This window comes from Anser cygnoides, chromosome 24, assembly GCF_040182565.1.
Source record: "Anser cygnoides isolate HZ-2024a breed goose chromosome 24, Taihu_goose_T2T_genome, whole genome shotgun sequence".
Taxonomy (NCBI): Eukaryota; Metazoa; Chordata; class Aves; order Anseriformes; family Anatidae; genus Anser; species Anser cygnoides.
In genome coordinates, this window is record NC_089896.1 from 323,651 (window position 1) to 350,970 (window position 27,320).

The 27,320-nt window shown below is 46.3% G+C and overlaps 1 protein-coding gene and 1 pseudogene across 4 annotated transcripts in view; one reads left to right on the forward strand and one right to left on the reverse strand.

Moving 5' to 3' along the window:
- The window catches only part of LUZP1 (leucine zipper protein 1), a 50,144-nt gene that overhangs the window by 11,451 nt on the left and 11,373 nt on the right, over positions 1 to 27,320 (reverse strand). For 3 of the 4 annotated variants that reach the window (XM_066982750.1, XM_066982749.1, XM_066982751.1), the window contains one exon: positions 655 to 3,900. In XM_066982750.1, the coding sequence (XP_066838851.1) occupies positions 655 to 3,795 (3,141 nt within the window). In that variant the 5' untranslated portion in view covers positions 3,796 to 3,900. Of the gene's footprint in view, positions 1 to 654; positions 3,901 to 6,198; positions 8,065 to 27,320 lie in introns of those variants that run through there. The other variant, XM_048073035.2, reaches the window with a different exon arrangement.
- LOC136786911 (uncharacterized) lies at positions 25,340 to 26,969 on the forward strand (annotated as a pseudogene).

Genomic DNA, 27,320 nt, shown 5'->3' on the forward strand with positions numbered 1-27,320 from the left:
GTGCATCTCACCAGCCACTCTCTGCCCCCACTCAGGTGGACTCCTCATTAGTAACACCCAAAAGAACAGGAAAGGAGGAAAGCCACCCCTGTGGCTCTCACTTTTCAGATAGTGTATTGATACAGACCAAGGAGGTAGCAACCCTCCCATGTAACCAGCCATCACCGGTCTGTTTAGGAGATGTCCAGGAAGCATTTCCAGACCAGAGTCCAGAAGTGGCTCTGGTTTTGCATGCGGGAAATCATGCAGCCCTTACCGAACAGAGCTAAAGCTGCCCTGAGGCACAAGCCTATAAAAGTCTCGTTTGCCTCATTTTTTTGGTGGTTCTCCAAGCTGACTGTGCCATGCAAAGCCACTCTGAAAAACATCATATCCTACATACGCTGTGACCGTATCTTCTCTGATCTTGGAAAGACCAAATAGACATCAGTTTGTTATTATTCACATAGCATTAAAAGAACAGTGCAAGTAGATCTAATTTCAAGAAATCTAGATTTCTTTACACATACTTTTTACAAGATACTCCACTGAGTTTGACAGGAGTTGGATAAGGGCAGGAAATAAGCTGTAAGAATTCCAAATCACGTGCCCTACAACTAACAGACAACTTTAAAACAAGTTGAAAGGCAAGAGCGCTTAATGTAACACACTTACAGGTAATGTACTTTGATGCCATGTAGCAGCCACTGTAGGATCACTGGTGTAGCTCCTGCGCGTTAGCAGTTCTGACGCACTTAAGTTACTTTTGGTCCTTCGGGACCCCAGTTCAGGGGCATTCCAGGAATTAGCTGTGGCACTGGTTCTTGCTGAGGTCTGCTCCAAGGAGTTTGTTCGTGCACTGTTCCCTTCCATTTCGGAGAGGTCCACTGAGGACGTGCACTTGTTTGTAGTACTGGAAGCTGCATTTTTCTCTACTTTTGTTTGAGAGTCCTCCACGGAATGTAAGCCTTGTCTTGTTCTCCATGAACTTCTCAGAGTCACATGTTTTGTTTCAGATGAAACTGCATCTGAAGAGCCATGGCTCTTTGAGCTGATTGTCTCTGAAGGCAACTCACTGTTCTTCTCTGAGAGTTCAGTAGTCTTTATTACAATGCTGCTTCTGGAGACCACTGTTTCTGTTCTACCTCTCAGAGCCGCCTCTCCAATTCTGTCGGCCTCAGATAATTTCAGAGCACTTCTATTAACTGATACCTCGAAGGGTGGGGAGAGATTGTTAGTTATTGGCGAGGGTTCATTCAGAGCAACTCTGATGTTGCTGGTGGTAACATGCTTCTCCTTTGCTGCTATGTCTGCACTGGGCCTTGGAGCTGTTGGCTCAGAGGGGAAGATCGTGATGCTGCTTGTCATTTTATTTGTTACCGTTTTAAAACTAGACTTCTGTTTTTCTGACTCTGCCTCAGATGTAGTCCCTCCCATGACTGCCTTCATGTCCTTTTCAACAATTGCAGGTTTAATGATGGCTTTTGATCTCAGAGCTTCTCTTGGGCTGAATGACCTTCTGGATTTAAATCCTCCAGTGCTGGCATCTGATGGTTTTATACACTTGGTGGAGTCTTCATCATGTACAGTGTTTTTGTCATTTTCAAAGAGAGATGCTCTAAAAACTCCCCTGGAATTGGAGAACTGCTTGGAATTGGCTTTCTTCCTTGTCTCAAAATCTGATTGAGTGTTTGCTTTTTTGCTTCTTCCTGTTTCTTCATCTGAATTAAGTTTGTCATGACTACTCCGGATGGTTTTGGAGTCTGTTTTTAAGCCAGCATTTACATGATCTGTTGCTGAAGTTGAAGATTGCTCTGTGTCTTCTTTATCAGGACCTGTAAGAATCTGTAGAATGTCTTCTTGACTCCTTGAGTGATGTGAACGCTTTGTTGGTGAAGGTTTTGCATTTTCAAGTGACATGTCTGTGAATTCTCCTTCCTGGGAAATTATTGCTCTTTTAGCCCTTCCCTCTAAGGGCTGCTTGTGTGATGCTGCAAAGGTGTTCATTGCTTCTGTTTTAGTGCCAATGCAATCTGATGCCAATGTGTGGGAGGAGAGGTGGTACCTGTATGCTGATGCCATGCCATTGGAAGAGGAGTAATTACCCCTGGGGAGCAGTGTGTCCCCCAAGAAGTCACTAACTTCTGCCTGGCTTGTTTTCAGCTTCTCAGCTAAAGAAGCCACTAATTCACCTTTGCTCGACTTGTCATCCCGTATGTCAGTGCTGGTTTGGCAGTTGCCCCGGAGTGTCTGAGATGGCTTTTCAGCCTTGGATCTCAGGCCTGTGTCACCAATGGGTTTAGAAGGTGTTTTCCAAGATTTCTGCTCATGTGCAGCAGGAGGGTATCGACTGAGGACAGATGGCTGCTCCTTTGGTCTCTTCCCCTCGTTCTGCATGATGGAGGCTTCCTTCTGACCAGATGAAAAAGTGGAAACTGAAGATTTCTCTTCCAGTCTTTTCATATCTGTTGCAGCAGCATCCACACTGGATGCTTTTCCTGCTTTTCTGTTCATGAAACTCGGACTGGGTACCTGCTTACCACCATGGCTGTAGCTGTCATTACTGAAGGAGAAATCTCTGTTCTTTACTCTTTCCCGGCGCTGCTGAGGTGAAACCTCCCTTGGCTTGTGCTTGGTGGCTGTTAAATCTGTTGCAACACCTCTGTATTTAGGTCTGTCATGTTTTCCCCTGCTAGAAAAGCTATCTTCATTTTCAACCTCTCCATTTTCCAGATCTTTCTGTTTCTTTATTTGCATTTTTATTTCTTCTAACTGACCAGTTAAGAGTTTGTTTTTATTCTGTTCACTCAAGAAACTGTCTTGCAGGTCATTGTTTTTGGCTCTCACTTTTTTCAATTCTTCTTCTAAAGATTCAAAATGTTTGATCTGAGTTTTAAGTTTCTCAATTTCTTGGGTAAGATCTTTCACTTTGTTGTCTTCCTGATTTTTATTCTTTTGGTTTTCTGATTTATTCCTGGTTTCATTTTCTACATGTTTTAGGTAATCCACACTTCCCTTCCTTCTGGTCTCTTTAGAAGGCAATGCAGAAGTCAAGTCATCTTCAATTCTCAAATCATTTCTGTCAAGGAGATTATTTGATGACCTTTCTAGCAAGTTGGATGCATTTCTAGTTTGATCTGCCCTATTCAGTTTATTGTTTTGTTCTAGTTTCTGTGTTAGCTCCTGGATTATTTTCTCATTCTGCTTTTCTCTTTCATTAAAATGTTTTCTTTCACTGATAAAGGTTAGTGCTAAAGATTTCAGTTTTTCTAACTCACCCGTTAAGCTCTGCTCGGTTTTATCCAGCCTGTCTTCAGATGCTTCAAGTTCTTTAACTTTCACTCGAAGTACTTCTAATTCTGTAGATATCTTTTTGGTCAAATTCTTTTCTTCATTGAGGCTAAGACACAGCTGTGTGCAGTCATTCTTGCTCCTACCAAAGGCCTCCTCCAGTTTCTCCAGCTCTGCCATTCTCCTCTGCAGGTGTTCAATTTCTGACTTCAGTTCTCGGGTGAGGCTCTCTTCCTCTTGAAGTTTTTCTTTCATTAACCGGCACAGCTCTTCAGCTTTCTTAATTTCTTCATCCTTGCCTTCAATCTTTAGCACTCTTTTCCGTAGGGCTTCAATGTCAGCTAGCATGCTGGAATTGCTGCCTTCTGCCTGGATAACTTTGTCCTGGAGGTCAAGCAGCTCATCCTCTGCTTTCTGGAGATTTTTGGTTGCTTCCTCCAGTTCATCAAGGCGACGACTAAGACTCTGCAATTTGAATCGTAGATGCCGATTTGAGGTCTCCTTATAACCTGTAAATTCTGCCATGTTTATTTTTTATTCCTTTTAGGTAGAAGCTTTGCTCAGTCTGGGTGCTTAACACTTTGTATATTCCTGTTATGTTACACTTTCTTTGGAGAGCGGCAACTCACCCTAAAAGAAAAAACACTTAAAATGAGTAGGGAAGCGCAGAATACACATATTATATGTGATATGCATATACATACATATACAAATATTTATATGATTTTTTTAAAATTAAACGTGTTTCTGAGTGCTAAATTAGGAAAAAATAAACTGTGAAGGACCCCTTTGGTTATACAGAATTTCAGAAAATAGTCTGTTACCAATAGCTGATGAAGGAAGTGTCCTCTGCTGTCTGCACAGGCAATGCTTGCCTACCCTGCAGCCCCTCACAGCCAGGGTCAGCAGCTGATACAAGCCTGCCTTTGCACAGGCTCCTGGGTCAGGCACATGCAGGAGCCAGGTCCCTACACAGTCATGTACCTATGCAACTAATGACTCTCATCTCAGCCATTCATGTCTCCTGAAGATTCCTTACAGATGGAGACTCATGGACTATAAATAAGACCTGGAAACTAGAAAATACAGACCCCCAGACATTCAGTGGCTGACAGCAAGTGGGGTTGGAAGGCCGAGCAGGCGGTTCTCAGTGCATGCAGGCCCCCCCCACTAGCTGTGCATGGCCTTGATTCACAGAGGTGAGGGAAGGGAGAAGCTCCCTCATGTCTCTGCTAAGGGACTGCTGCATGCAGCTTGCCTGGCTGCTCCAGCAAGAAACAGGGAGCTCCAGCATACCGGTGAAGGCTGAGAGCTGCTGCCAGCCAGCACTGCCCATCGCTTCCAGTATTTCTCCTGCAGCCGACGTTACTTGGCATCAGACTTTACCTGGGTTGTAATTATGTCCCGAGGACACTGTACCAATGGAGTTTCAAGTTTCCCCTCTCCTGTTTCAAAAGCTGTCGGTGCCATCAGCTGTCACCCATTCACCCACCCAAGAGAGGAGCAGTTGCAAATCCTCATGCTTCTGTTCCTTGTTGCCACTGATGATGAGCAGCAATTACAGTATACGGGCAAGCTCCAACACACTAAATGTAGCTTTCTTCCCAGGTTGGAGATGGCAGGGCTTTTTTCAAACGGCCCTTCTGTGCTCAGCATGGGGTAGCCCGGATGGAGGTGGGAGGATAAGGTATTCTCGTCTGGTTCTCAACATCAGCAATGTCCTGTCCTGGGCTTCAGGTACATCCTACCCATGCAGTGAGCGTGCAAGGGCTAATGCAAGCATGTGGAAGGGGAGGTGACTGCAGCTCTTTGACCTGCGCCCTTGCTCAGGCTGTCTTGAAGCAGGATATGGCCTCCAGCATTTCTGTCGGAGCTCTCTGCAGAGGAAACGCTCAGGAGTTTCCTATTTCACAGTGCCAAGAGGTGAACAGCAGGATGTGGGGAGGAGACAGTGCTGGTAAAGGAGACTGCCGTGCCCCAGCACAAAGCCTTTGATCGAAGGTGATTCATTTCCTGATGGGCAAAGGGGACTGCAGTGCAAACAGGCACCAGTGGCACACACCAGGCAATTGCCATGCACACCAGGCACCCTGAGTGCATATCAGACACCCACGGCATGCATCAGGCACCCGCTGTGCACACCAGGCACCCTGTGGTCCCTCTTCTGCGGGATGACTCTCACCAACATATTTGCTCAGTCTCACGCACACCAGGAAGCTGAAAGGAGCACTGTAAAGAGCAAATGAACAGGAACCTCGGGCCCCCTGTATGTACTGGGGTGTCTGGACTTGGCTGTACACGTGTCCGCTCCCTCACTATGGTGGTCACATCCCACGCCTGAGCCACCCTCCCTTGCGCTGCCTACAGACCACAAAGGCCACATAGGCCACAGCCCTGCTGAGCGGCCGACAGCTTTGGCTGCAAATAGGAAAGGCTGTTCAGACCCAGGCAGGATCCCATCAAGAAACGTCACCAGAATGTCACAAGAAAGGGCAAAGCAACTTTGCAGCACCATGAAAAACAACACTGTTCCCAGCATGCCTTGGAAAGGGAGTTAATGGTTAACTCGGCGTCAGGCACCAGTCAGGAAGCACAGTCAGACCCAGCCTTCAGTAACAGCAGCTGCATTTCAGACTGGCTGTCAGGATGCAATCCTGCAGGAGCTTCACATGGGCTCAAATGTGGGACTCTCAGCAGTGCTTGTGCACAGCACTGACTTTCAGGCCACAGCTCTTGCAGGTTGCTTCTGCAGAGCTCGGCAGGTGAGGGCCGTGTGCTGCCTGTGAGCACTGCACCAGTCTGGGGAACAGCTCTGGTTTCCAAGTGACAGGCTCCTCACCATGGAAAGATCACAGCGGCTTTGCAAGCTCTGTCAGTGAGACTGGCCTCACAACCCCCGTCTTAAGAAAAGGTGGAAAATGAAGATACCTCCAAAGGCAGGTGCGCAGAGGGGTCAGGGAGCTGGATCTCCCTCTCCTCCTTCTTATTCTATTCCTGCAGAATCAGCTGTCATCTAGATAGAGTTGAATCTCTCCTCTCACACCCTCGGGGTCCTTAGGAAGCTGCATCATGAAGAGCAGTAGGTCAAGTTCAGTGAGCTACTGCTTGCAGAGAGAGGCCCTTGCCCTCAAAGACAGGGGACTTCTGAGAATAAATTATCTCCCTGGGCAGTGACCTGGCATGGTCTGATGGAATCTACAACAGGAAGAACAGGGGTTATGGGCACAGACCCCTGGGAAGGGATGCACTATTGCAGCTAAACCACCCTTAAACTAACTTGTTCCAAATCACCCTCCCGAAGTTGGTTCCTGCAGATTTGGGACCATGGCTAGGTAATTACCTGCCCTTCTATCTGTACCTGGTAATGCTTGGTGAAGAGCTTGGCGGGAATTAAGAGTCAAGAATTAGACCTTCAGGCTACACTGTCAGAGCCCATGGGTCACAAAGAGCAGGAGAGGGATGTTGAGACACTATCCCAAGAGTCATTGATGCCAGAGGCTGCTCAGAATCCCAGAGGAGAACCTGATTTCTAAAGAAAAATTCAAATCTTTGAATGAAACTGAAAATTGAACTCAGTAATTAATTCTGAAAATGGTGAGGGAATGGTAGATCTCATGGCAGAAGAATCCCAGAATACGTGCCTTCAAGGTCAAAGGGACCTTCTGAGATGTTGCCTTCCCCATAAACCTTCCCATATGTCTGGAATTAAGGGCCCTCCCAAGACTGCATCTGCTGAGACCACTTGTCTTTGCATCCTGTCTTCTGTGCCAAATTCACTGTTCCACTCAACAGCAGCTTGGGGTCACTGGAGAGCTCTCTCTCATAGGCTTCGAAGCCTCCCAACTATTCAAATCTTCCTCTGTAGGAGACAATAACCAGGACTTACCTCATTGCCAGAGTACTCAGAGGCAGAGCAAACAACCTGCTCTGATGGGATCTCACCTTTGATTTATATTTAGAATTAATGGTTCCAAAATTTTAACTGTGGCAGCTGGTTCCTCTGCCCTCTGGTTAACTGTCTGTTGCATAGGGAACATTTAAACCCAACAAATCAGAAATGATGGGCCCCCAGGTGCACCTCATGTCACATAAAACTCATTTCCCCACAGTCCATCCTCACATTTTGCCATGTACTCCACCTGGTTTCCTCAAAAACAGCCAGACTGCCCTGATAAGTCGTCTTCTGAAGAGAGAGACCTAGTCTGTAACACCAAACAGACAGTGGGATTCTCAGTGCTTGGGAGACTCCCCAAAACAATCTCACCTGATTATGGCACCAAATATCTGCTCCTTGGGTGTTGAAACATTTTTTCTCAAAACTTTTTTGGGGTATCCTATGTCCTGTATCTTATTTGATGTCTCTCAAGAGTAGTTATTTTATTTATTATATTTATTACCCCTCTGACAGGCATCAAATAGGGAACAGTTGAAAGATCTTGAAGCAAGTGATACAGGACAACTTCTAAGATAAAGACATCCTATGATGTGGTAGCAAACATCTCCAGGATCTTCAGAACCCTTGAAGTCTGTAGCTAAACCAGCGATGGGCTCTGTGTGGCTTGGTAAATCACATACAACTGCCCTTTGGGATCTCCCATAACCACCTTGAACTCTGCAGAAGCTATGTGGGAACATTCCTAGCCTCACTGAGCCCCACAAGGACATCCTTCATATTCCAGCCAAACAGCCAAATTGCTGCCACACACAGGTACACATGTTCCCCCTGCCTAGAGTCGCTGAGGCCTTGAGCTCCTTTTCTATCTGACCCAACCTTTCCTGTAGAAATGACTCATAACTAATGATTTCAGAAGCTAAAAAAAAAAAAAACAAAAAAAAACAACTCACACACTGTGAGAACTGAGTCAAAGTTAAAGCCCTCTCTGTTGTCTTTTGCTAATATATCACAAGCTTTTTAATATACGAATACAGTGATGGATAAACACTACGAAAATCAACTTATTTTGGCCTTCTAAGGTGGGATTTCTCTGCTTTAAGTCACACTGCTACAAGGTTTATATATCTGAGTTGGTCATGTTCTCCAGACAATGGCATGGCATATTCAGAGGACATTCATTTCATTCTCAAAGCAGATTCTAGAAGACCAGATAACGTACCCTCCACCTCTCTCCATGGAAGGGGAATAAGCAGCTCAGGCTTAAATGGCAAAAGTGATGGGAAATGAATCCCAAGTAAAGATTGATTTCTGGATATGACAAGAATCCTAACTCATGAAGGCTCTCAGTGAAGAGTTGCACATTTCTAAACAACCAGACTTGGGACAGATCTCTTGGATGAGATTTAATTAACATACTTCACAGTCATAAATCTGCAAATTTCAGATAAAGAAAACCCATCACAGCTCCCTACATCTTGTACACCTTTATAAGGGATCTGGTGCTTTGTCTAGTGCTTTTGTATTCTTTAGAAGAGTTCCAAGCAGCATGCCATCCTTGGAGCAATCCCAGCCTCACAAGCCTCTTATCAATAGGGTGTTTTATTATTTTTACACTACGCTACTTTCTTCTTTTAATATATTTATTGTGGAGGAATCCCAAAGAACAAAGGGCTGCTATTGCCTTCCTAAGAAACACAGGCCATAGAGTTTTACCTACAAAACCCAACACTGAACCATACAGTAGTACTCTTCAAAGTATGTGTGCAGCAAGACCTGCTTTCCCAAAGCTATTTGAAAAGCAACGTGTCAAAAGATGTACTGACTCATAACATTCAAAAGGGAAGATAGGACACGTATTTATGTACTATGTGTTTGACCTGGTCAAACTGAGGCACAAGAGGGAAATACACAGGCAGTGGAATCAGGGACATGTGGCCTGGCAAAGTACAGGGATGCTGTCTGGATGTGCAGGGATGGGATCAGGAAAGCCAATGCACGGATGGAACTGAGCTTGGCAAGGGATGAGAAGAATGGGAATGGGAAGGGATTCTATAGGTACATTGCCCAGAAAAGAAAGGCCAAGGAGAGTGTCCCCCTTCTGATGGATGAGAAGGGAGAACTGGTAGGAACAGACATGGAGAAGGCTGAGGTACTCAACAACTTCTTTGCCTCATTCTTCACTGTCAGTCAGGTTTCCCACCTCTCTTGTTTCCCTGAACCCACAGATGGGGGCTGGGGGAGCAAAGTCCCACCCACCGTAAGCGAAGAGCGGGTCCAAGACCACCTGATGAAACTGAACAAGCACAAGTCTCTGGGCCCTGATGCCACGCATCCCAGGGTCCTGAAGGAATTGGCTGATGTAGTTGCCAAGCCTCTCTCCATCGTATTTGAAAAGTCCTGGCAGTCAGGCGAACTCCCTGGTGACTGGAAAAAGGGAAACATTGCTCCCGTTTTTAAAAAGGGAATAAAAGAGGACCTTGGGAATTACAGACCAGTAAGCACCACCTCTGTGCCTGGCAAGGTCATGGAAAAGATCCTCCTGGAAGCAATGTCAAGGCACATGCAACACGAAGAGGTGATCCGAGGCAGCCAGCATGGCTTCACCAAGGATAAATCACGCCTGAGCAATCTGGTGGCCTTGTGTGATGGAGTGACTGCATCAGTTGACAAGGGAAGACTGACCGATGTCATCTACCTGGACTTCTATAAGGCCTTTGACATGGTCCCACATGACATCCTGATCTCCCAAGTTGGAGAGATATGGATTTGATGGGTCGACCATTCAGTGGACAAGGAATTGGCCTGAAGGTCACACCCAGAGAGTGGTGGTCAGTGGCTCTACGTCTGGGTGGAGGCCGGTGATGAGTAGTGTTGCTCAGGGGCCTGTCCTGGGACTTGTACTGTTTATTATCTTTATCAACAACATAGACAGTGGGATCGAGTGCACCCTCAGCAAGTCTGCAGATGACACCAAGCTGAGTGGTGCAGTTGATACAACAGAAGGAAGGGATGCTATCCAAAGGGACCTGGACAAGCTTGAGAAGTGGGCCCATGTGAACCTAATGAGGTTCAACAAGTCCAAGTGCAGGGTGCTGCACCTGGGTCAGGGCAATCCCAGACACGAGTACAGACTGGGAGAAGAACTCATTGAGAGCAGCCCTACAGAGAAGGACTTGGGGGTTCTGGTGGATGAAAAGCTTGACATGAGCCAGTTGTGCACACTTGTGGCCCAGAAGTCCAACTGCATCCTGGGCTGAATCAAGAGAGGCATGGCCAACAGGTTGAGGGAGGTGATTGTCCCCCTCTGCTCTGCCCTTGTGAGGCCCCACTTTGTCTTGCGTCTAGGTCTGGAGCCCCCCAGCATGTTGATCTGTCAGAGCAGGTCCAGAGGAGAGCCACAAAGGTGATCAAGGAGCTGGAGCACCTCTCCTATGAAGAAAGGCTGACGGAGCTGGGGCCGTTCAGCCTGAAGAACAGAAGGCTCTGGCGTGACCTCATTGTGGCTTTTCAGTACTTAAAGGGGGCTTATAAAAAATATGGAGAGCGACTTTTTTTCTAAATCAGATGATGACAGGACAAGGGGGAATGTTTTTAAACAGGAAGAAAGGAAATTTAGATTAGATATCTAGAAGAAATTCTTTAGTATGAGGCTGGTGAGACACTGGAACAGTTTGCCCAGAGAGGTTGTGGATGCCCTATCCCTCGAGGTGTGCAAGACCAGGTTAGTTGAGGCCTCAAGCAACCTGATTTAGTGGGTGGCATCCCTGCCAATGGCAGGGGAGTTGGAACTTGGTTATCTTTGAGGTCCCTTCCAACCCAAGCCAATATGCAAATAAGCAACCAGCTGGATTTACAAGACAGTGTAGATCAAATCAACTGCAACTGAATTTAACTGACAGAATCACACCATGAAAATCTCATTCACTGCTTAAATATTTTCATAAATCTGGTCTCTGACAGATTGGCATAATAACATCCCAAATGTGGGCAGTATGAAAGCATATAGAGCCATCCAAAGGAGGTGGACCACATCCATAGAGCCAGGCTCTTGTCAGTGGTGCCCAATGCCAGGACAAGAAGCAATGGGCACAGACTAGAACACAAAAAGTTCCATCTGAACACCAGGAAATACTTTCTTATGGTGAGGGTGACTGAGCACTGGCACAGGTTGCCCGGAGAGGTTGTGGGGTCTCCCTCCTTTGACATATTCAAAAGCCATCCGGACATGGCCTGGGCAAGTGGCTCTACGTGGCTCTGCTGGAGAAGTGAGGTTGGACCAGATGGCCTACAGAGGTCCCTTCCAACCTAAACCAGCTTTTGGTTCTGTGATTACTTGCAAATTAAAAGTAATTCAGATGTAACTCACCTTGTCCCACTGCAAGTTTGTGCATGAGAACTTGTCCTGGAGTAAGCATCTCTCTGAATGAGAGAATTTTTACCCTTAGTGTACAAATTCCACCTTCTCCTGTTTAAATGGACTAGCTTGAATGTCTTGAAAGATACGGCTAAGAAAATCTTTGAGCAATCTGGAAGTTGAGCATTATTTAAATACATTATAATGAACAATTTATTAGTGGTGTCCCTCAGGGGCTGATAATGTTTAATGTCTTTATTAATAACCTAGATGATGAGATGGAGTGTGATCTCAGAAAGTTCATGGACGATACCAGACTGGAAGGTGGGGGGAACATGGCTGATATGCTGGAGGGCAGGGCTGTTATTCACAAGGACCTGGACAGACTGGAGAAAGGGGTGGACAGAAGCCTCAGCAAAGAGAAGTCCAAATCTTGCTCCTGAGACAGAATGCCCTAAGCACCAGGAGAGGCTGGGGCTGGCTAGTTAGAAAGCAGTTTCACAGAAAAGGACCTGGAGGTCCTGGAGGAGGAAAAGTTGAACAAAAGTTAGAAGTGCGTCCTTGTGTCAAAGAAGGTTACCCATAAACTGGGCTGCACCAGCAAAAGTGAAGCCAGCAGGTTGAGACAGGTGAACCTCCTCTCTTTTTGGTACTTGCAAGGCCACATCTGGAGTGCAGTATTCCTTTTACTGGGGCTTCCCAGTAAAAGGAAGACACAGATGTACTGGGGTGAGTCCAGCAGAGACCCCAAGATGGCCATGGGCTGGAGCAGAGGACATGCAAGGAGACACTGAAGGGACTGGTTGTATTCAGCCCGGAGAAGAGAAGACAAAGACATTTTGCAGTTTGCAGCTACCAGATGGGAGGGTGTAGAAAAGACAGAGTCAGGCTGGTTGAACAGTGAAAAGACAAGCAGCAAAGGACACTGCAAGGAAAATTCCAAGTAGATATTAGCACAATTTATTTTTCACCACTAGCATGGTCAAATACTGGCACAGAGTCCAAGAGCAGCTGCGGAATCTCTGTTCTTTGAAGGTACTCAAGAGTTCTACCAGACAAGGCCCTGGAACTCCCCAAGTGCTCCACAGCTGATGTGATTTATTACATACATGAGCAAAATTGCTGAGGGTGCACTCAATTTCACTGTCCATGTCACCAACAAAGATGTTAAATAGCACTGGTCTCAGTACTGACCCCTGAAGAAAACCACTCATCACTGATCTCCACTTGGACATTGAGCCATTGACGGCAACTCTTTGAGAGTGACCATCCAGCAAGTTCCTTACCCACCAAGTGGCCCAACCATTAAATCCATGGCTCTCCAATTTAGATACAAAGGATATCATGGGAGTCAGTGTCAAATGCTTTGCATATGTCCAGGTAGATGATGTCAGTTGATCTTTCCCTATCCACCAATGTTGTAACCCCATCGTAGAAGGCCACCAGATTTGTCAGGCATGATCTGCCCTTAGTGAAATCATTTTGGCTGTCACCAATCACCTCCTTCTTTTGCACGTGCCTGAGCATAGTTTCCAGGAGGATCTGCCCCATGATCTTGCCAGGCACAGCTGTGAGACTGACTGGGCTGTAGTTTCTCAGGTCTCTTCCTTTTTTCTCCTTTTTGAAAATGGGGGTTATGGTTCCCCTCCTCCAGTCAGTGCGATCTTCAGCAGGCTGCCATGACTTCTCAAATATGAGGGACAGTGGCTTAGCAACTACGTCCACCAGATCTCTCTGGATCTATCGATGTATCTCATCAGGTCCCATGGACTTGTGCAGCTTTAGGTTCCTTAGCTGGTGTTGAACCTGATCTTCTCCTACAGCGGGTGGTTCATAATTCTCACAGTTCCTGACTTTGCCTTCTGGGACTTGGGCTATGTAGCTGGAGATCTTGCCAGTGAAGACTGAGGCAAAGAAGTCATTGAGTACCTCAGACTTCTCCGCATCCCAGGTGACCAGGTCTCCCATTTCCCTTCCAGAGAGGACACACCATTTCCCTAGTCTTACTTTTACCACCAATGTACCTATGAAAGCCTTTCTTGTTGCCCTTTGTGTCCCTGTCCAAATTTAATTCTAATAGGGCTTTAGCTTTCCCAACCTGATCCCTGTCTGCTTGAATAATGCCTTTGTATCCCTCCAAGACTATCTGTCCTTGTTTCCACCCTCTGCAGACCTTCTTTTTCTGCTTGAGTTTCGCTGGGCGCATCTTGTTCATCCTTGCAGGTTTTTACCCAACTTCCTGGTGTTTTTACCCAACCTCCTCTTTGTTGGGATACCTCACCCCTGAGTTCCTGTCCTTGAATATCAACCAGCCTTCTTGGGCTCCTCTTCCCTCCAGCATTTTGTCACATGCTACATGTCACGTGCTTGGTTCATTACCAAGCAGATCCCTGAAGAGGGCAAACTCTGCTCTCCTGAAGTCCAGGGTAGCGAGCTTGCTGTGCTCCCTCCTTGCTGCCCTCAGGATCCTAAACTGCACCAATGTCATGGTCACAGCAGGCGAGGCTGCCCTTGAGCTTCACATTCCCCACCAGCTCCTCCTTGTTGGCGAGGATGAGTTTAAGTTGGGCCCCAGATGAAGCTGACTTACTGGCTGGAGTGGCCAGAATTCTTCTGTGCTGCTCTTCAGGTGCTCTCCTGCTGACCCATGACCTCTTTCCAGGCTCTGGACATCTATCACTAGCACTGGCATCAGACTGTGAGGAGCAGGATGGATTGAGGTTCCCTTCCCCCGGCAACCCTAGTTTAAAGCCCTTTTCACCAGCCTGGCAAGCCTATGACAGAACATGCTCTTCCCCATCTCTGATAGGTGAACCCCATCAGCCCCCAGCAGACCAGGTTTCTCAAAGGGAGTCCCGTGGTGTAAGTAGCTGAACCCCTGCCTGTGGGTTTTACCAGAATTTGCTATTTAAACGACTCATTCTAGTTCTACTTTTCCCCATGGATTTGCCATTTGGGCTTTCTGGTTTTCCCCATCAAGTACCTGCATTTCCTAACACTCTTTTGAATTTACATTATCATTTTTATTCTCCCCTATTTAGCACAGATTGTCTTCCAGCCACAGTTTTGGCCAAGGCATCTTGTTAGACATTTGTGAGAATTTAGTATTCAAGACATTTAATTTACTAGAGTATTTTCACGATTGCTCCCAATTCTCCCAATTGCTATGCTCTTAAATTTATATTTTTCTGCACACTCGGTTTTGCTCATCATTAGCTACAGCTTTATGTATACATTTCTTTAGCGGCATCATTGAATATAACCTTCCGCTGGGGCTATATTAACTTGCCTGCACAAAACACACACAGTCATTTCACACCTGTGGGAATGGAGACAAAAAGCTTTTAGCTAGAAACACTCGTGCTAGCTGAAACTCTTTATGAATCGGGAGATAACCATCGTTCCTTTCAGGAACTGTAATTAAACAACTACTACTTCAGACCTGTACAGAAAATTTCTGTCAGAAGTCCTTAGGAGCATGACAGTGTTCCTCTCCAAACACACAGAAGCATCTTACTCTACATTTCCTGTTCCTTGGTTTGACTGCTTGTTGGTAATGGAGTCCCACAAGCTTTAGGACATCCCCAACATGCCCATGTGGGAATGACTGTTGGCACCTACTCTCACTATCCTCTCCACTAAACCAAGATAGACATGTTGCCAGCTGCACATCTGCTAAGTACTAGAGGACTTTGTTATCTTGCACAAACACATTTTGCACTTAATCTGTCTGTTTTATCTTTTTACTTATGCTCTGACACTGCAACAACACTCCCTCACTGTGATCGGTGGAGCCCAGGCCCCCCTTGGTGGCACTGCTGGTCTGCTACGTTACCAATCATTAAAAGGTAATGAAGCATCCCATACACTAAGTTTCAGCCTTAGCCAATCCTAAAGACGAATGAGAATTATTAGTGCTTTGGCCTACAGCCATTTTTTCATTTATTTCTTCTCTTCTTGAAGCTGTAGGGTTTCGCAGCAGTCTCTGGAGAACAGCACTCGTCACAACCAACAGAAAGTCCATAGCTTAAAACACGGTTATAATTAGAGTCAAGAATCGCAATTTGCCCCATTGCAGTTGGAGTCCTCGGGGTCCTCCACACTGTCAGATGCAGACAGGCCGAGTTCTGCATTCCACAGCTGATGAGTGGTCTAGTTTCAGGGGAGAGACAGAGTAGAGTTATTGTCCATGCTCTTGTGGATGGGACATACACCTGACACTCCTCCCTCCTCCACCTCTCCAAATGCTTAGGTAAGCTTAGATCCTCCCTGTTCTATTTTCTGCTAAACCATTACTCAGAATACCCGTGGGAAGTGTATTTTTGCACTGAGCACAATGCTGGGAGTGTTTGCGCACACCTGGGGAATGGGAGCCTTAGGCAACATAGGTCACCAGCGTACGTAGTCAGTAATGCTAGGAGCCTGATAGTCACTTCAGGCACAAGGACTGCCCTAGAGACACACATCAGCAAAACCTGGGGATTCCTTTTAGCAGTCTGGCCAAACAGGTTAGGGGGGAAAATCGATTAGACCACACTCTGGCACATTTCCACCTGAAATGTAGGTTAGGTGTGTTAGTTGGAATCTGCCCTGTGTGCATAAGCATCTGTAGTTTTAATTAAAGGGTTTCTGGTGTTGTATACGTATGCAAGGGAGTGTGAACATGTCATGCTCAAAGGTGGTAATGCTACTGACAATTCATGTCTGCATCACAGTTCAACATGATGAGAGCATCAGTGGGATTTTTCTTTCCTGCCCCAGGGTGGAACAGGCTGGGAGAAGTCCAGCATGTCATTTTCCATTTGTAAAGCAAAATTTTTCTGTCGTTTATACAGAAAAAGGACACGGGGGTCACCAGTTGTAGCAGGTAAGGATATTGTGACCAGAGCCTTCAGTCAATTAAAGACGGAAGGAAGGAAAATGTTTCTAATTTGCTTTTGCCTTTTATGAGCTCCTTCTGGCACCCTGTTCTTGATCGCATGCAACGATATGTAGTCGTGGGAACAGGAGAAAAGTACTCCAGAAAAAAAAAAGTATTAAAAAAAGATATTCAGACTAAATAAGAGCCAAAGTCCACTAAGACTGGAATGTCATTAATCCTGCACACCAGCTGCAGGCATCTAACAATGTCCCAGTGCAGCTGAAGAGAGGCAGATGATGTGTTTGCTTACACAGTGGGGAAAAGGGCACCCTGGCCCCATTGAACAAAAAGGCAAAATGCCAAGTGACTTTTAGGGATGTCTGCACTTTGGGGGCTAAACTGTCTCAGAAACATCTGCATCTGCTGGGAGAGGAAATTCTAAAAGTCAGAACAAGCTAAACAATCTGGAAATGGTTTGAATATTGACTAATACAGTGCTAGACTAGAGACGTGAAATGAGACTGCAGCCGAAAATAACCACAGCGACCACAGCATTCATGGAGACTAAAACAAGAACACCAAACAATATCTACAGCAGGTGTGGGAGACTGCAGCAGGCTCTGCAGATACAGGAGAAGATCTGGTACGTCACCAAGTCACACAGACCCTACACAGGCACTCCAATCACCCACTGAATTCCTCTGTGCTGCTCTGCTCCCAGCATTGTAAGAGAACTTCCTCTACACTGGGACCTGAGCTAGGTGGGCCATTCTGAAAGTAGCAGAGCATAAAGCCACCCCCAGTTGCTCAGAGTTAGCAGGTGCTTGGGGCAGTGCTGGGGTTTGAACAGTCACCATTGCTTTACCATGCCCAGCATAGAATTTGCCTTTCTCTGCAAACCTGCCACTCTCCTTTGGCTCCCCTTCCTGCTTGCCTTGCACTGAACACGTTCACAAGTGAAGGCTCACTGAGACCAAGCTTGAGCATTCAGTCATTAGGTTCAGCATCTTCCTTCCAACAGCACACAATGGTGGTTATCCCCTCATAAGCATCAGAGCTCTGCAGCTGGTGACGTCCCCTCACTGGAAACCCTGGAGCAAGCAATTACCTGTGCTCTGGAGCTATTGATCAGACATGTGGCAATACTTTTAAAGCCTCTCAGCATGCTGTTCCTATCTGCCAGGTGTCAAAAAATGACTTGCACATGCAGCAGACAAGTGATCTCTTTTGAGAAGATCTTCATTTGCCCTGTATTTGAATTTAGCAACACTTTTTTGTGGGCAAGAGTGGGTGGGTGGGACAGCTGGGGATCTCGTTACATCACAGACCTTTCTGCCTTCAAAGTTTCAAGAAAAATGTCCCATACTGCACTCAAATCAAAGCTGAGGAAGATGCTCTTCTTTGACTCAGTGTCCCATGCTGCTACTTGTCCTCAGATTTTACTGTTACATTTGATTTCACAAACACTATGTGGGCATCCCTCCAGCAAGTCACAAACTTGGCAGCACCCTGCAGACAGCATGGGAAAAGCAGCCCTAGCTCAGTGCTACCTTTATGATTTTTTTTGCACACTGAAGTCTTCCACTTCCTTCACCCCTCCAGCCTTCCTTCCTGCCTCAGCCAGGCTCAGCACTGCCAGGAATTTAGGGACTACAGATGTCACCATCACTTCTGCTCACCCCCATAACAAGTTCTGGCACCAAGGTGCAGCCTGGAACTGAACCACCCACAGACTAACTGAAAGCCACAGGATAAACACCCTAGGAGGGCCTCACACTCTCTCTGAAGTTTCCTAACTGTCTGCCAGCTTTTTTGTTCATTACTGTTGTCTACTTTGTACCCAATTGTCATTGTTTTTAATCTGTAATTCTTCAGCATTGCCCCTTTCAACGAAAGAGGCTCCTCAGGGATACCGTGGTATTTATGAAGACATCCATTCAATGTTAATAGCAGTACAAAAAAAGAGAGTATTAGAAAAATAATATAAACCAGGAGGGAAAACCACTACTCAGGCTCAAGTGCTGTAGGCTTCTGTCTCACCCGTCTCAGAAATGCTGTGTGTAAGGACACTGCCCAGGTTCAGCCCCTTCAGTCTGAAACAGGGGCAGCTGATGGGGGCGGAGGTATTAATGCAGAGCTATAAAATCTGGAGAGTAGCACAGAGAGGTGCTCTTTGCTGCTGTTTGTAAAACACAAACCAATGGGAATCAGCTAGAATGACTGCTGATGAATCCCTGTTCCTTTTCCTCTACCCCTATCACTTCAGTCTACCTCTCTCTGTTTCTTAAAGCTCTGTTTTCCCTAGATAGTTAGCATATGGTGAAATCTCTTCTAAGACCTATCTTCCACCTCCTTCCTAGGAATCCGCTTCTAGCCACTGCTGTGGAGACAGGACACAGGACAGGTAAACCCTTGCTCTGATCCAGCAGATCTCCTGCCATCTTCTTGGGCTCTTTTCCTGTCCTGCCCCAAACACCTATCCGGGTCAGACAGGGTCAGTCCTGCCCTAAGGGCAGGAATAACACTGCACATCTGACAAGCACCATACCACAGATGGGCTACAGTACCCAAAAATGTAAACCCAAGCAATTTATCATCCAGCAGCATCTAGAGAACTGGGAAAGGCATCCCTGCTACCATATGCCTAATAAGATCAACATCAAGTACTCCACATCATTTTATTCATTAGACATGGGCAACTTTAACCTTCACATTCTTCAGCATTATACCCTAGCCACATGTGCAATGAAGTATCTCTGTTGGCATGCAAATTACAGGGGGTTGCACGTTTCTCCACACCTCACCTGATACAGGGTATACTCCACTCTCCTGAATGAGTAGGAGAAGCACATCCAAGCCAGCACCTTTGCAGAACCACTCCTTTAGTTGCTGCGAGCTCTCCTGGCCAAAAGGCTTGCTCAGCAATCCAGATGTTTCCACACAGATCCTACAAATCCTGCAGAAAAATGGGGATCGCTCCAGAAGCCCTCCCATAAAATGAGCTCATGGACACAATACTACAGAAAACTGGTTATTTCTGTGGCTTCTTTACTGGAGGAACTCAATCAATAAAGTCAGTAAGTGGAAAATGGAAGTTTTTTAGCTCTTTTACACCTGCCACATGAACAGCTTGGAGAGCTGCCATAGCTACTGATTGCACTGCGCTGGCTAATGGACCATATGCCTTGAACAGAAATGAAAGGGCATGCAGGCAACCAACCTATGCATGAGTGCCTGCCCAGCCTTGGCACAGAAATGCAATTCAGCAAGCTCCTAGCAGATCACAGAAGCTGGGAAAGAGCAGAGTTTTGGAAAAAGAAAGAGCACAGGTACAAAAGAAGCTGTACTCCACACCTGCACCAGTGTCTGGAGGCTAAGACAGCAACGTGGCTGCAGTGCAGACATACAGGGAGACTACGCACAAGAAAACCTGCTAAGGTCTCCCAGCACGCACCATTCAACAGCACAATTGGAGAAAAATGGGAGAAGTCTCTCATCCCCACCCATGCAATCCCAGCTATCCCCAGCGTTCAACATGACGACGTGTGCTCCTAGCTTTCTAACTTATTCTTTTTTCTTTTCTTCCTCTCTAGGACCAGCAGGGCTGCTTTCCTCATGGCTCAAAGCATATTTCAGAAGAAAGCAGAAGCTCTGCTGATCATCCTTAATCACAGGGACCCAGGCTGCCTGCTGCTGCCACAACTCTGCCAGCCACAGCAGCATGTTTGATTCACTCAGGAAAGGGTGTAAGGCATCATGCTGAATCCCAACACTATTAAGCCTTCCCCACCAGTCTTGGCTGATCTTTTGATGCACTGCTGCAAAGCTAGCCCCATGGCCTATTTTCAACATTGTTTTGTATACCCCACTGAAATAAAACAGCATTTGAAAATTTTCTTGCCAGGTATGTTGCTCTCAGGACGCATAATGCTCCAGAAGGAAACCAACACTCTCCATTTTTTTTTCAGGTAATCTAACCAAAGAGGTACCATTTGATAGCGTGCATTCAAGGGTTCCCTAGGGTCCTATTTCTTTCACTATTTATTTGTGACAAGGTTTATAAACTCTTTCCTGAGGTCCACGCTCAGGAGTTTCCTTTCTGGTATCAGTTTGGATCCTTATACTCACTCTGCTTTGGCCATTTAAACAAGTATTAGGTCTGCTGCCACTTTGACTGCTTGAGCAGTTGCAGTGTTAGGATACTTTGGGACATCCCTGAGCATGCTGGCTGAGGTAGATCTGATGTCTTCTCACTCCCAGATGCATAATACCCTCCACTACATACTCACACACTCCTATCCCATACATTCACACAGGACTTGTCTGCGCTAAAATGACCTTCATTAAGGAAAAAAATAGTGGCCAGAAAAATGTGCCAGCACAAAGGAGTACAAGGTATGAACAAGGATGAAAATAAGCAGCACAGGACTGAGAAAGCGTGAGACAGAAGAAAGCACCATTTCTCCATCAGTAAGACTTCTGACTGCCCACAGTTTCCAGGAGAATTTCTGAAGGATAAACATAATGGAATTCTTGATAGCACCCACCTACATAAGCATCTCGGCAGAAATGGTTTACCTCCAAAAACCTTCCTGGATCTGCACTTCAACTTAAACTCACACCGTCCTGGAGAAGTTGGTGCTCCCATGTGACACTTGCAATGCAGCAGCTGCACTTGCTGCCACGCTGCATCAAATCATTCCTCTACCGTGTCACTAAAAGCAACTAAAGACACTCTCAGCTCAGGATAAGGTAGACAAGAATTGACTGTGAAGAGCTACGGAAGGGCCTTCCAAGTCTCTTCAGGGAAATGACAGTTGAATTTCAGTGTAGATTAGCATAAAATTATGCATATGGAAAAAACATCCTAACTTGACATGTAAAATGGTGGGCTTTGAGCTTACTGCAACCACTCAGGAAAGAGGTCTTGGGTCAACCAGAAGTAGTGCCAAGAAAATAACTGCTCATTGCTCCACAGTGGTCAAAAATCAAGTCCAGTATTATGAGTTACTAGTAAAGAAGCACAGTATAAAAAAGGAGAAAACATTAATTTCCCGCTGTATCAACTCCATGGTGTGCCAGCATCTCCAAAGCTGTTTGCAGTTCTGGTCCCATCTCAGCCTTTGCCGACAGCTAGAAAAGATATGCAACAAAGATGATTATGGCTTCTGCAGAGGAAATCACTGACAGATGAGAATCGTTTAGCCTGGAAAATGAAATGATTCAGGGGTAATATGACAAATCTATAAAATTATGAATAGTTTGGAAAAGAGGGAAAAGGATCAAATGTTCACTGCCTCTGCAGTCATAACAAACAAAGAGAGATGTTGTTCCTTGTGACATCCAGACAAGATGCTGAACTCTACCACAGGGCACTGTGGATGCTAAAAGTTTACACGTGTTTGAGACATCCTTTGAGGGATAGCAAATCCACAGAAGCAACATCCAGTTCTGTAATTGCCTGTGCTGCAAAGGGCTGGAAAAGCACTTAGGAACCAACCTACTGCAGGTTTGCCCTGTATCCACACTCTTCCCTAGTGCCCTGTTCTTGGCCGCTGAAAAAATACTAGGCTAGATACAGTTGTGGTCTGATCCAGGAAACATAATGGCCTTGAGTAGGAAAGGTGAGCCCAGCTTATAATCAAAAAAGGAGGAAAAGGTCTGTCCTGCCAGATCTGCATCAAAAGCACTGGGGGAAGCAATACTTAAGGCAGAGATGGAAACCATGGATAATGGCTCGTCATCGACAGGTCTCTGCTATCTCTGGCACACTGGGCAAAGCAGTAGCTATGCTTTGCTTTATGACTTCTACCAGATGTAAAAACCTTCTATCCCCCATTGCACAACCGCATAGCTTAACACTAAGTGTAAAGAACTGGCTCATCTAAGCGACATGTTGGCCTTCAGTGCATTCTTAGAGGCAGGCAGAGCTATAAGGTGAAGCCAAAGCAAAGCCAGCATCCAGGTCTGCCAGCAGTCCTCTAGTCCTGAAGCTATCACACACTGACCCAGATGACCTGCTCTTATCCTTCATAGAAAACTTGGCATTTTAAATCCAAGAGGATCATGAATGACCAAACAAAAACACAATTTGAAGCTAGACACAGGTAGCTTCATGCTCGATTCCTTGTTGTTCAGCATCTGCTATTTTAGAAGGGCTCCGTCTCCACACTTGCCTGGAGGTGGAAGCCCTACAAGGAGGCAGCAACACAATTTCACAGAGGGCCTCATGTCACAACTCAAGGCAGAGCTGTCAACAGATAATTTAACATCCTAATTTGCATATCTTTATTTATGAAGTAGGTAGTTTTGTGCGAGCCTCAATAAACAAGATTCTGTTCATCTGCAAGTGACATATAATCATTCTAGCTAGCCTGAACTCTCACAAGGGAGACTGACCTGAGGCTAAGGGAGCTTCTCATATTTGGCCTCCTGAAGTAGGAACAACTTAAGTTTGTGAAGAGAGGGAAAGAACTGGGAAGTACAAATGCAGTGCTGCTAACAACTTTAACCCTTGTTAAACTGGGTAAGGGTTGCACTGGATAGCTGAAAAATCACAGAATGGTTTGGGTTGGAAGGGACCTTAAGGATCATCTAATTCCAAACCCCCTGCCATGGGCAGGGACACCTCCCACCAGACCGGGTTGCCCAAAGCCCCATCCAGCCTGGCTTTGGGCACTGCCAAGGATGGGGCATCCACAGCTTCTCTGGGCAGCAGAAGTAAGGTATCTTGACTATTAAGGCCTTTGACACTGTCTCCCACATGGATCTTCATAAGCAAAGTCAGGGAAACACACTAGATGAAACCACAATGAGCAAGAAGGCCCAGGACTCTTAGAAATTGTACCCTTGTTCAGTTTTAAAAAAACAGTCTTTCTGGTAAAGACACAGAGGTTGTAAGAACTGCTATCAGAGATCAACAGTCTGGGTAGTCCAAAATACATCTCTGAACATGGCCAGCAACAGTTGTTGGGGTGAGAATACAAGACACAGGGTGATCTTTCCTTTCATACATTTTCCCTCCACAATCCCTCTCCTGTGGTCAGTTCAGCAGTCTCATTAACAGTGCGTGTGATGGAGTGGAAAGGAGACTGAAACAACGCAGAGATGCTACCAAGTAATGGCAAGCTGAGAACACAGAATAATCCTGACACACAGGAGTAGTAGTTCAAAACCCAAACTGAGACTCTCCTTGGGCCGAGTCCTGTATCACTGGCAAGTGAACCACCTAAACCTAAATGGGAACTGGTGTACTCAGAGCAGGAGAACAAAGAGGTAAGAACAAGCTATCACCTACTTACAAGTCATCTTTTTGTGAAAAAGCCAAGTAACACTCCGGATGCATTAAGACAAGAGCAGTACACACAGCAGGGGATGTAGCTTTTCTGTTTTTTTTTTTTCTGAGGACTATGTGGCTTGAGACACCATACTATCTTCCATGCTGTGCTACAGGGCTATGCCCTGGGCTAAGCTACATTGCCACATGATCACATACACACTGCCTTATTATCCAGCCATCAGCCAGACAAAGCAGGCAGCTCAGTACTGCACTACAAACGTGACTGCAGTGCTGTGTTGTGCTTGGCTGCGGAACTCTGCTTGCAAGCAGCCTGTGCTGCTCATTGCTGGGCTTGCTCCTGTGCCACATTCAGAGCTCACAATCCACCTGCATGCAGGGCTCAGCAACACGTGGCAAGGAGCAAAACGTCAGCAGCGAGTGCCCAGCTCAGCCACAGCACCACGCTGTCACAGGTAGCTATGCTGCCACTGAAAATCAAAGTGGAGCTGGGCAGTCCTTTGGTATCCCTCCCAGCTCTCTTATGCTAGGAAATCCGACCTCGAGGTCCTGCCCAGCCTTACCTTTTTACAGGTTGAAGAAAGAATCTGACTAAGCTCTCTGCTTGATCAGTCCATCTCCTTGGACAGTACCTGTGTTCCCAAAGTTTACCCTTTTATAGCTGTGCATTCAATATAGGAGTCCAGACACTCTCCATAGATTTTTTATTTTTTTTTTTAAAAAAAGGGAGTGGAGGGAAGGAAAAAAAAAAAAAGAGTGGTCAGCACTGTCAAATAATTGTTCATCTGATCTTCTGATCCCAGGCTGCTGCCTAAGGCTGTCTAGACGAATGGCCCCTTAGAGATGCCACTGTTACGCTGTTGACAAAAGAGAGTGCTTAAGGGTATCAGTGCATTAGCCTTGCTTCGATCTGTTCTCTGGCCCCAAGTCCAACTAGTGTGGAACGAGAACCCCTGTCTGATCAACCCTTATTAGCCTCCAAACAGGACAGTCCCTGTTTGTGCTAACTCCTGAGTCATTCCCAGGAATGACTGCCCTTTTGGGTCTGGGAAGGTCTGGGCCAACCCATCAAAAGGATGACACAAGCATAAAGCAGCACTGATGACGGTGATCCACAGCTCACAAGTGTCCTCTTCAGTACTAATAGGGAAAACCCTCTGTGAAAAGCTGAAACAAGTGTCCAACCAACCTACATTTTGGGAATTGAGTCCTGTCCTCTCTTTACAATTTGCCCCATGCTTCCTTCCAGTCTGTGCATGCAGGAACTAGTTCCGAGCATCTCTGGAAGGCACCACGCAGACCCTCAAACTGATGTTATGGCACAAGGAAATAAAACATGAACAGTTACAAAAGGGATATGGAACATATTGTCTTGAGTGCAATCACACAATATGTGTGGGACTACCTGGGGATCAGGCCCAGTCAGCACAGGTTCACAAAAGGCAAGTCCTGCCTTACCAAACTCATCTTCATCTACGAACAGGTGACCTGCCTGATGGATGAAGGAAAGGCTGTTGACGTAGTCTACCTAGACTTCAGCAAGGCCTTTGACACGGTCTCCCATAGTATTCTCCTGGCAGCCCATGGCTAGGACAGGTACACGCTTTGCTGGGTTGAAAACCGGCTGGATGGCTGGACCCAGAGAGTGGTAGTGGAGTTAAATCCAGCTGGCGACTGGTCACCAGTGGTGTTCCCCAGGGGTCAGTGTTGGGGCCCATCCTCTTTAATATCTTTATTGATGACTTGGATGAGGGAATTGAGTGCACCCTCAGTAAGTTTGCATATGACACCAAGTTGGGGGGAAGTGTCAATCTGCTGACGGTAGGGTGGCCCTGCAGAGGGACCTGGACAGGTTGGGTCGATGGGCAGAGGCCAAGGGATGAGGTTCAACATGGCTAAGTGCTGGGTCCTGCACTTTGGCCACAATGACCCCGTGCAGTGCTACAGGCTTGGGGCAGAGTGTCTGGAAAGCTGTGCAGAGGAAAAGGATCTGGGGGTGTTGGCCAATGCTCACCTGAACATGAGCCAGCAGTGTGCCCAGGTGGCCAAGAAGGCCAACGGCATCCTGGCTTGTGTCAGGAATAGTGCAGCCAGCAGGAGCAGGGAGGTGATCGTCCCCCTGTACTCAGCTCTGGTGAGGCTGCACCTCAAGTGCTGTGTTCAGCTTTGGGCCCCTCACTACAAGAAGGACATTGAGGCCCTGGAGCCTTGTCCAGAGAAGGGCTACGAAACTGCTGAAGGGCCTGGAACACAAGTTGTGTGAGGAGCAGTTGAGGGCACTGGGGGTGTTTAGTCTGGAGAAGAGGAGGCTCAGGGGAGACCTTATTGCCCTCTTACAACTTCCTGAAAGGAGGTTGTGGTGAGATGGGTTTCAGCCTCTTCTTGCAGGTAACCAGTGATGGGACAAGAGGGAATGGCCTCAAGTTGTGCCGGGGGAGGTTTAGTTTTGAAATGAGGAGAAATTTCTTTTTCAAAAAGAGTAGTCAGACATTAGAACAGGTTGCCCAGGGAGGCGGTGGAGTCACCGTCCCTGGGGGTGTTCAAGGAAAGGTTGGACGTGGTGCTTAGGGACGTGGTTTAGTGGGTGACATTGGTAATAGGGGGATGGTTGGACCAGATGATCTTGGAGGTCTTTTCCGACCTTAATGATTCCGTGATTCTATGAAGTGATCACTCAGATTTAAAGAAATGTCTATAGATTTTCATTTTTCCTTGATCTTTACTAATAGCTGTTTAATTCAGTAACCTTCAATAATCCTCAACAGATATCTGGAACTAGACAGTCTGTTTAAATTCAGTACCCACGAGTACTTGTGCCAGTGTTGAGAAAGACCACAGGTATATCTTTGAGAACCACCCATGTGTCCTCCTGCAATATCCCCAGAGCTAGATGCAACTACAGGCCAGAATAATTTTAAAAGAAAGCAGAATGACAACACAGCAAATTATTTATGGGAAAAAGATTACGGCCAATTTTAACTGCTCCTTTGTAGGTCCACCTTTATAAATCATTAACATTTTTAATCGACCAATGAACAAGAACATTCCTTATATTAAACATAATCATTAGAATCCCAAAATACAGTAAAAGTTTTACCTCAAGTCCCTGTGAAGCTGCTGTTACTGTGTGGATCCCTCTTTGGTGCACACCACCATCTTCCTGGCTAGCTTGCAAGAAGCTTGCCCTAGCCTGGCTGACCTCTGATGCAGCCTTGCTGCTATAAATTCAATACTTGCCCTGCTTAGTGCAGATCCAGAACATACCATTGCTGGCACCATTTCAGAACACTGCATTAGGATGTCTGGAGAGCAGCACTTCTGCAGTCCTACTCAGCATCCTGCCCCGACATGCAATTGCAGCCAAAATGCGTGGGGCTGGACTAAGGCTCAATTAGTAACAGTGCACCGGTGAAAGGGTGCCTTGAAGAAGCCAGTGAGGATGAACTGGGTTACAGGTGCAGTGGCTGTTACTCCCAGAGCTAACTAGGGTTGAGACTTGATTTGAACTGTAAACTTCCTGTGGTAAGGTTGTCTTTACCTGCAGCACCGTGCATGCACACATGCCAACCGTGGCAGAATTGCGTCAGCTCACACATGTGCATGAGCCCAGCAGCACCAGAAACACTAAAGATTTTGGACAAGC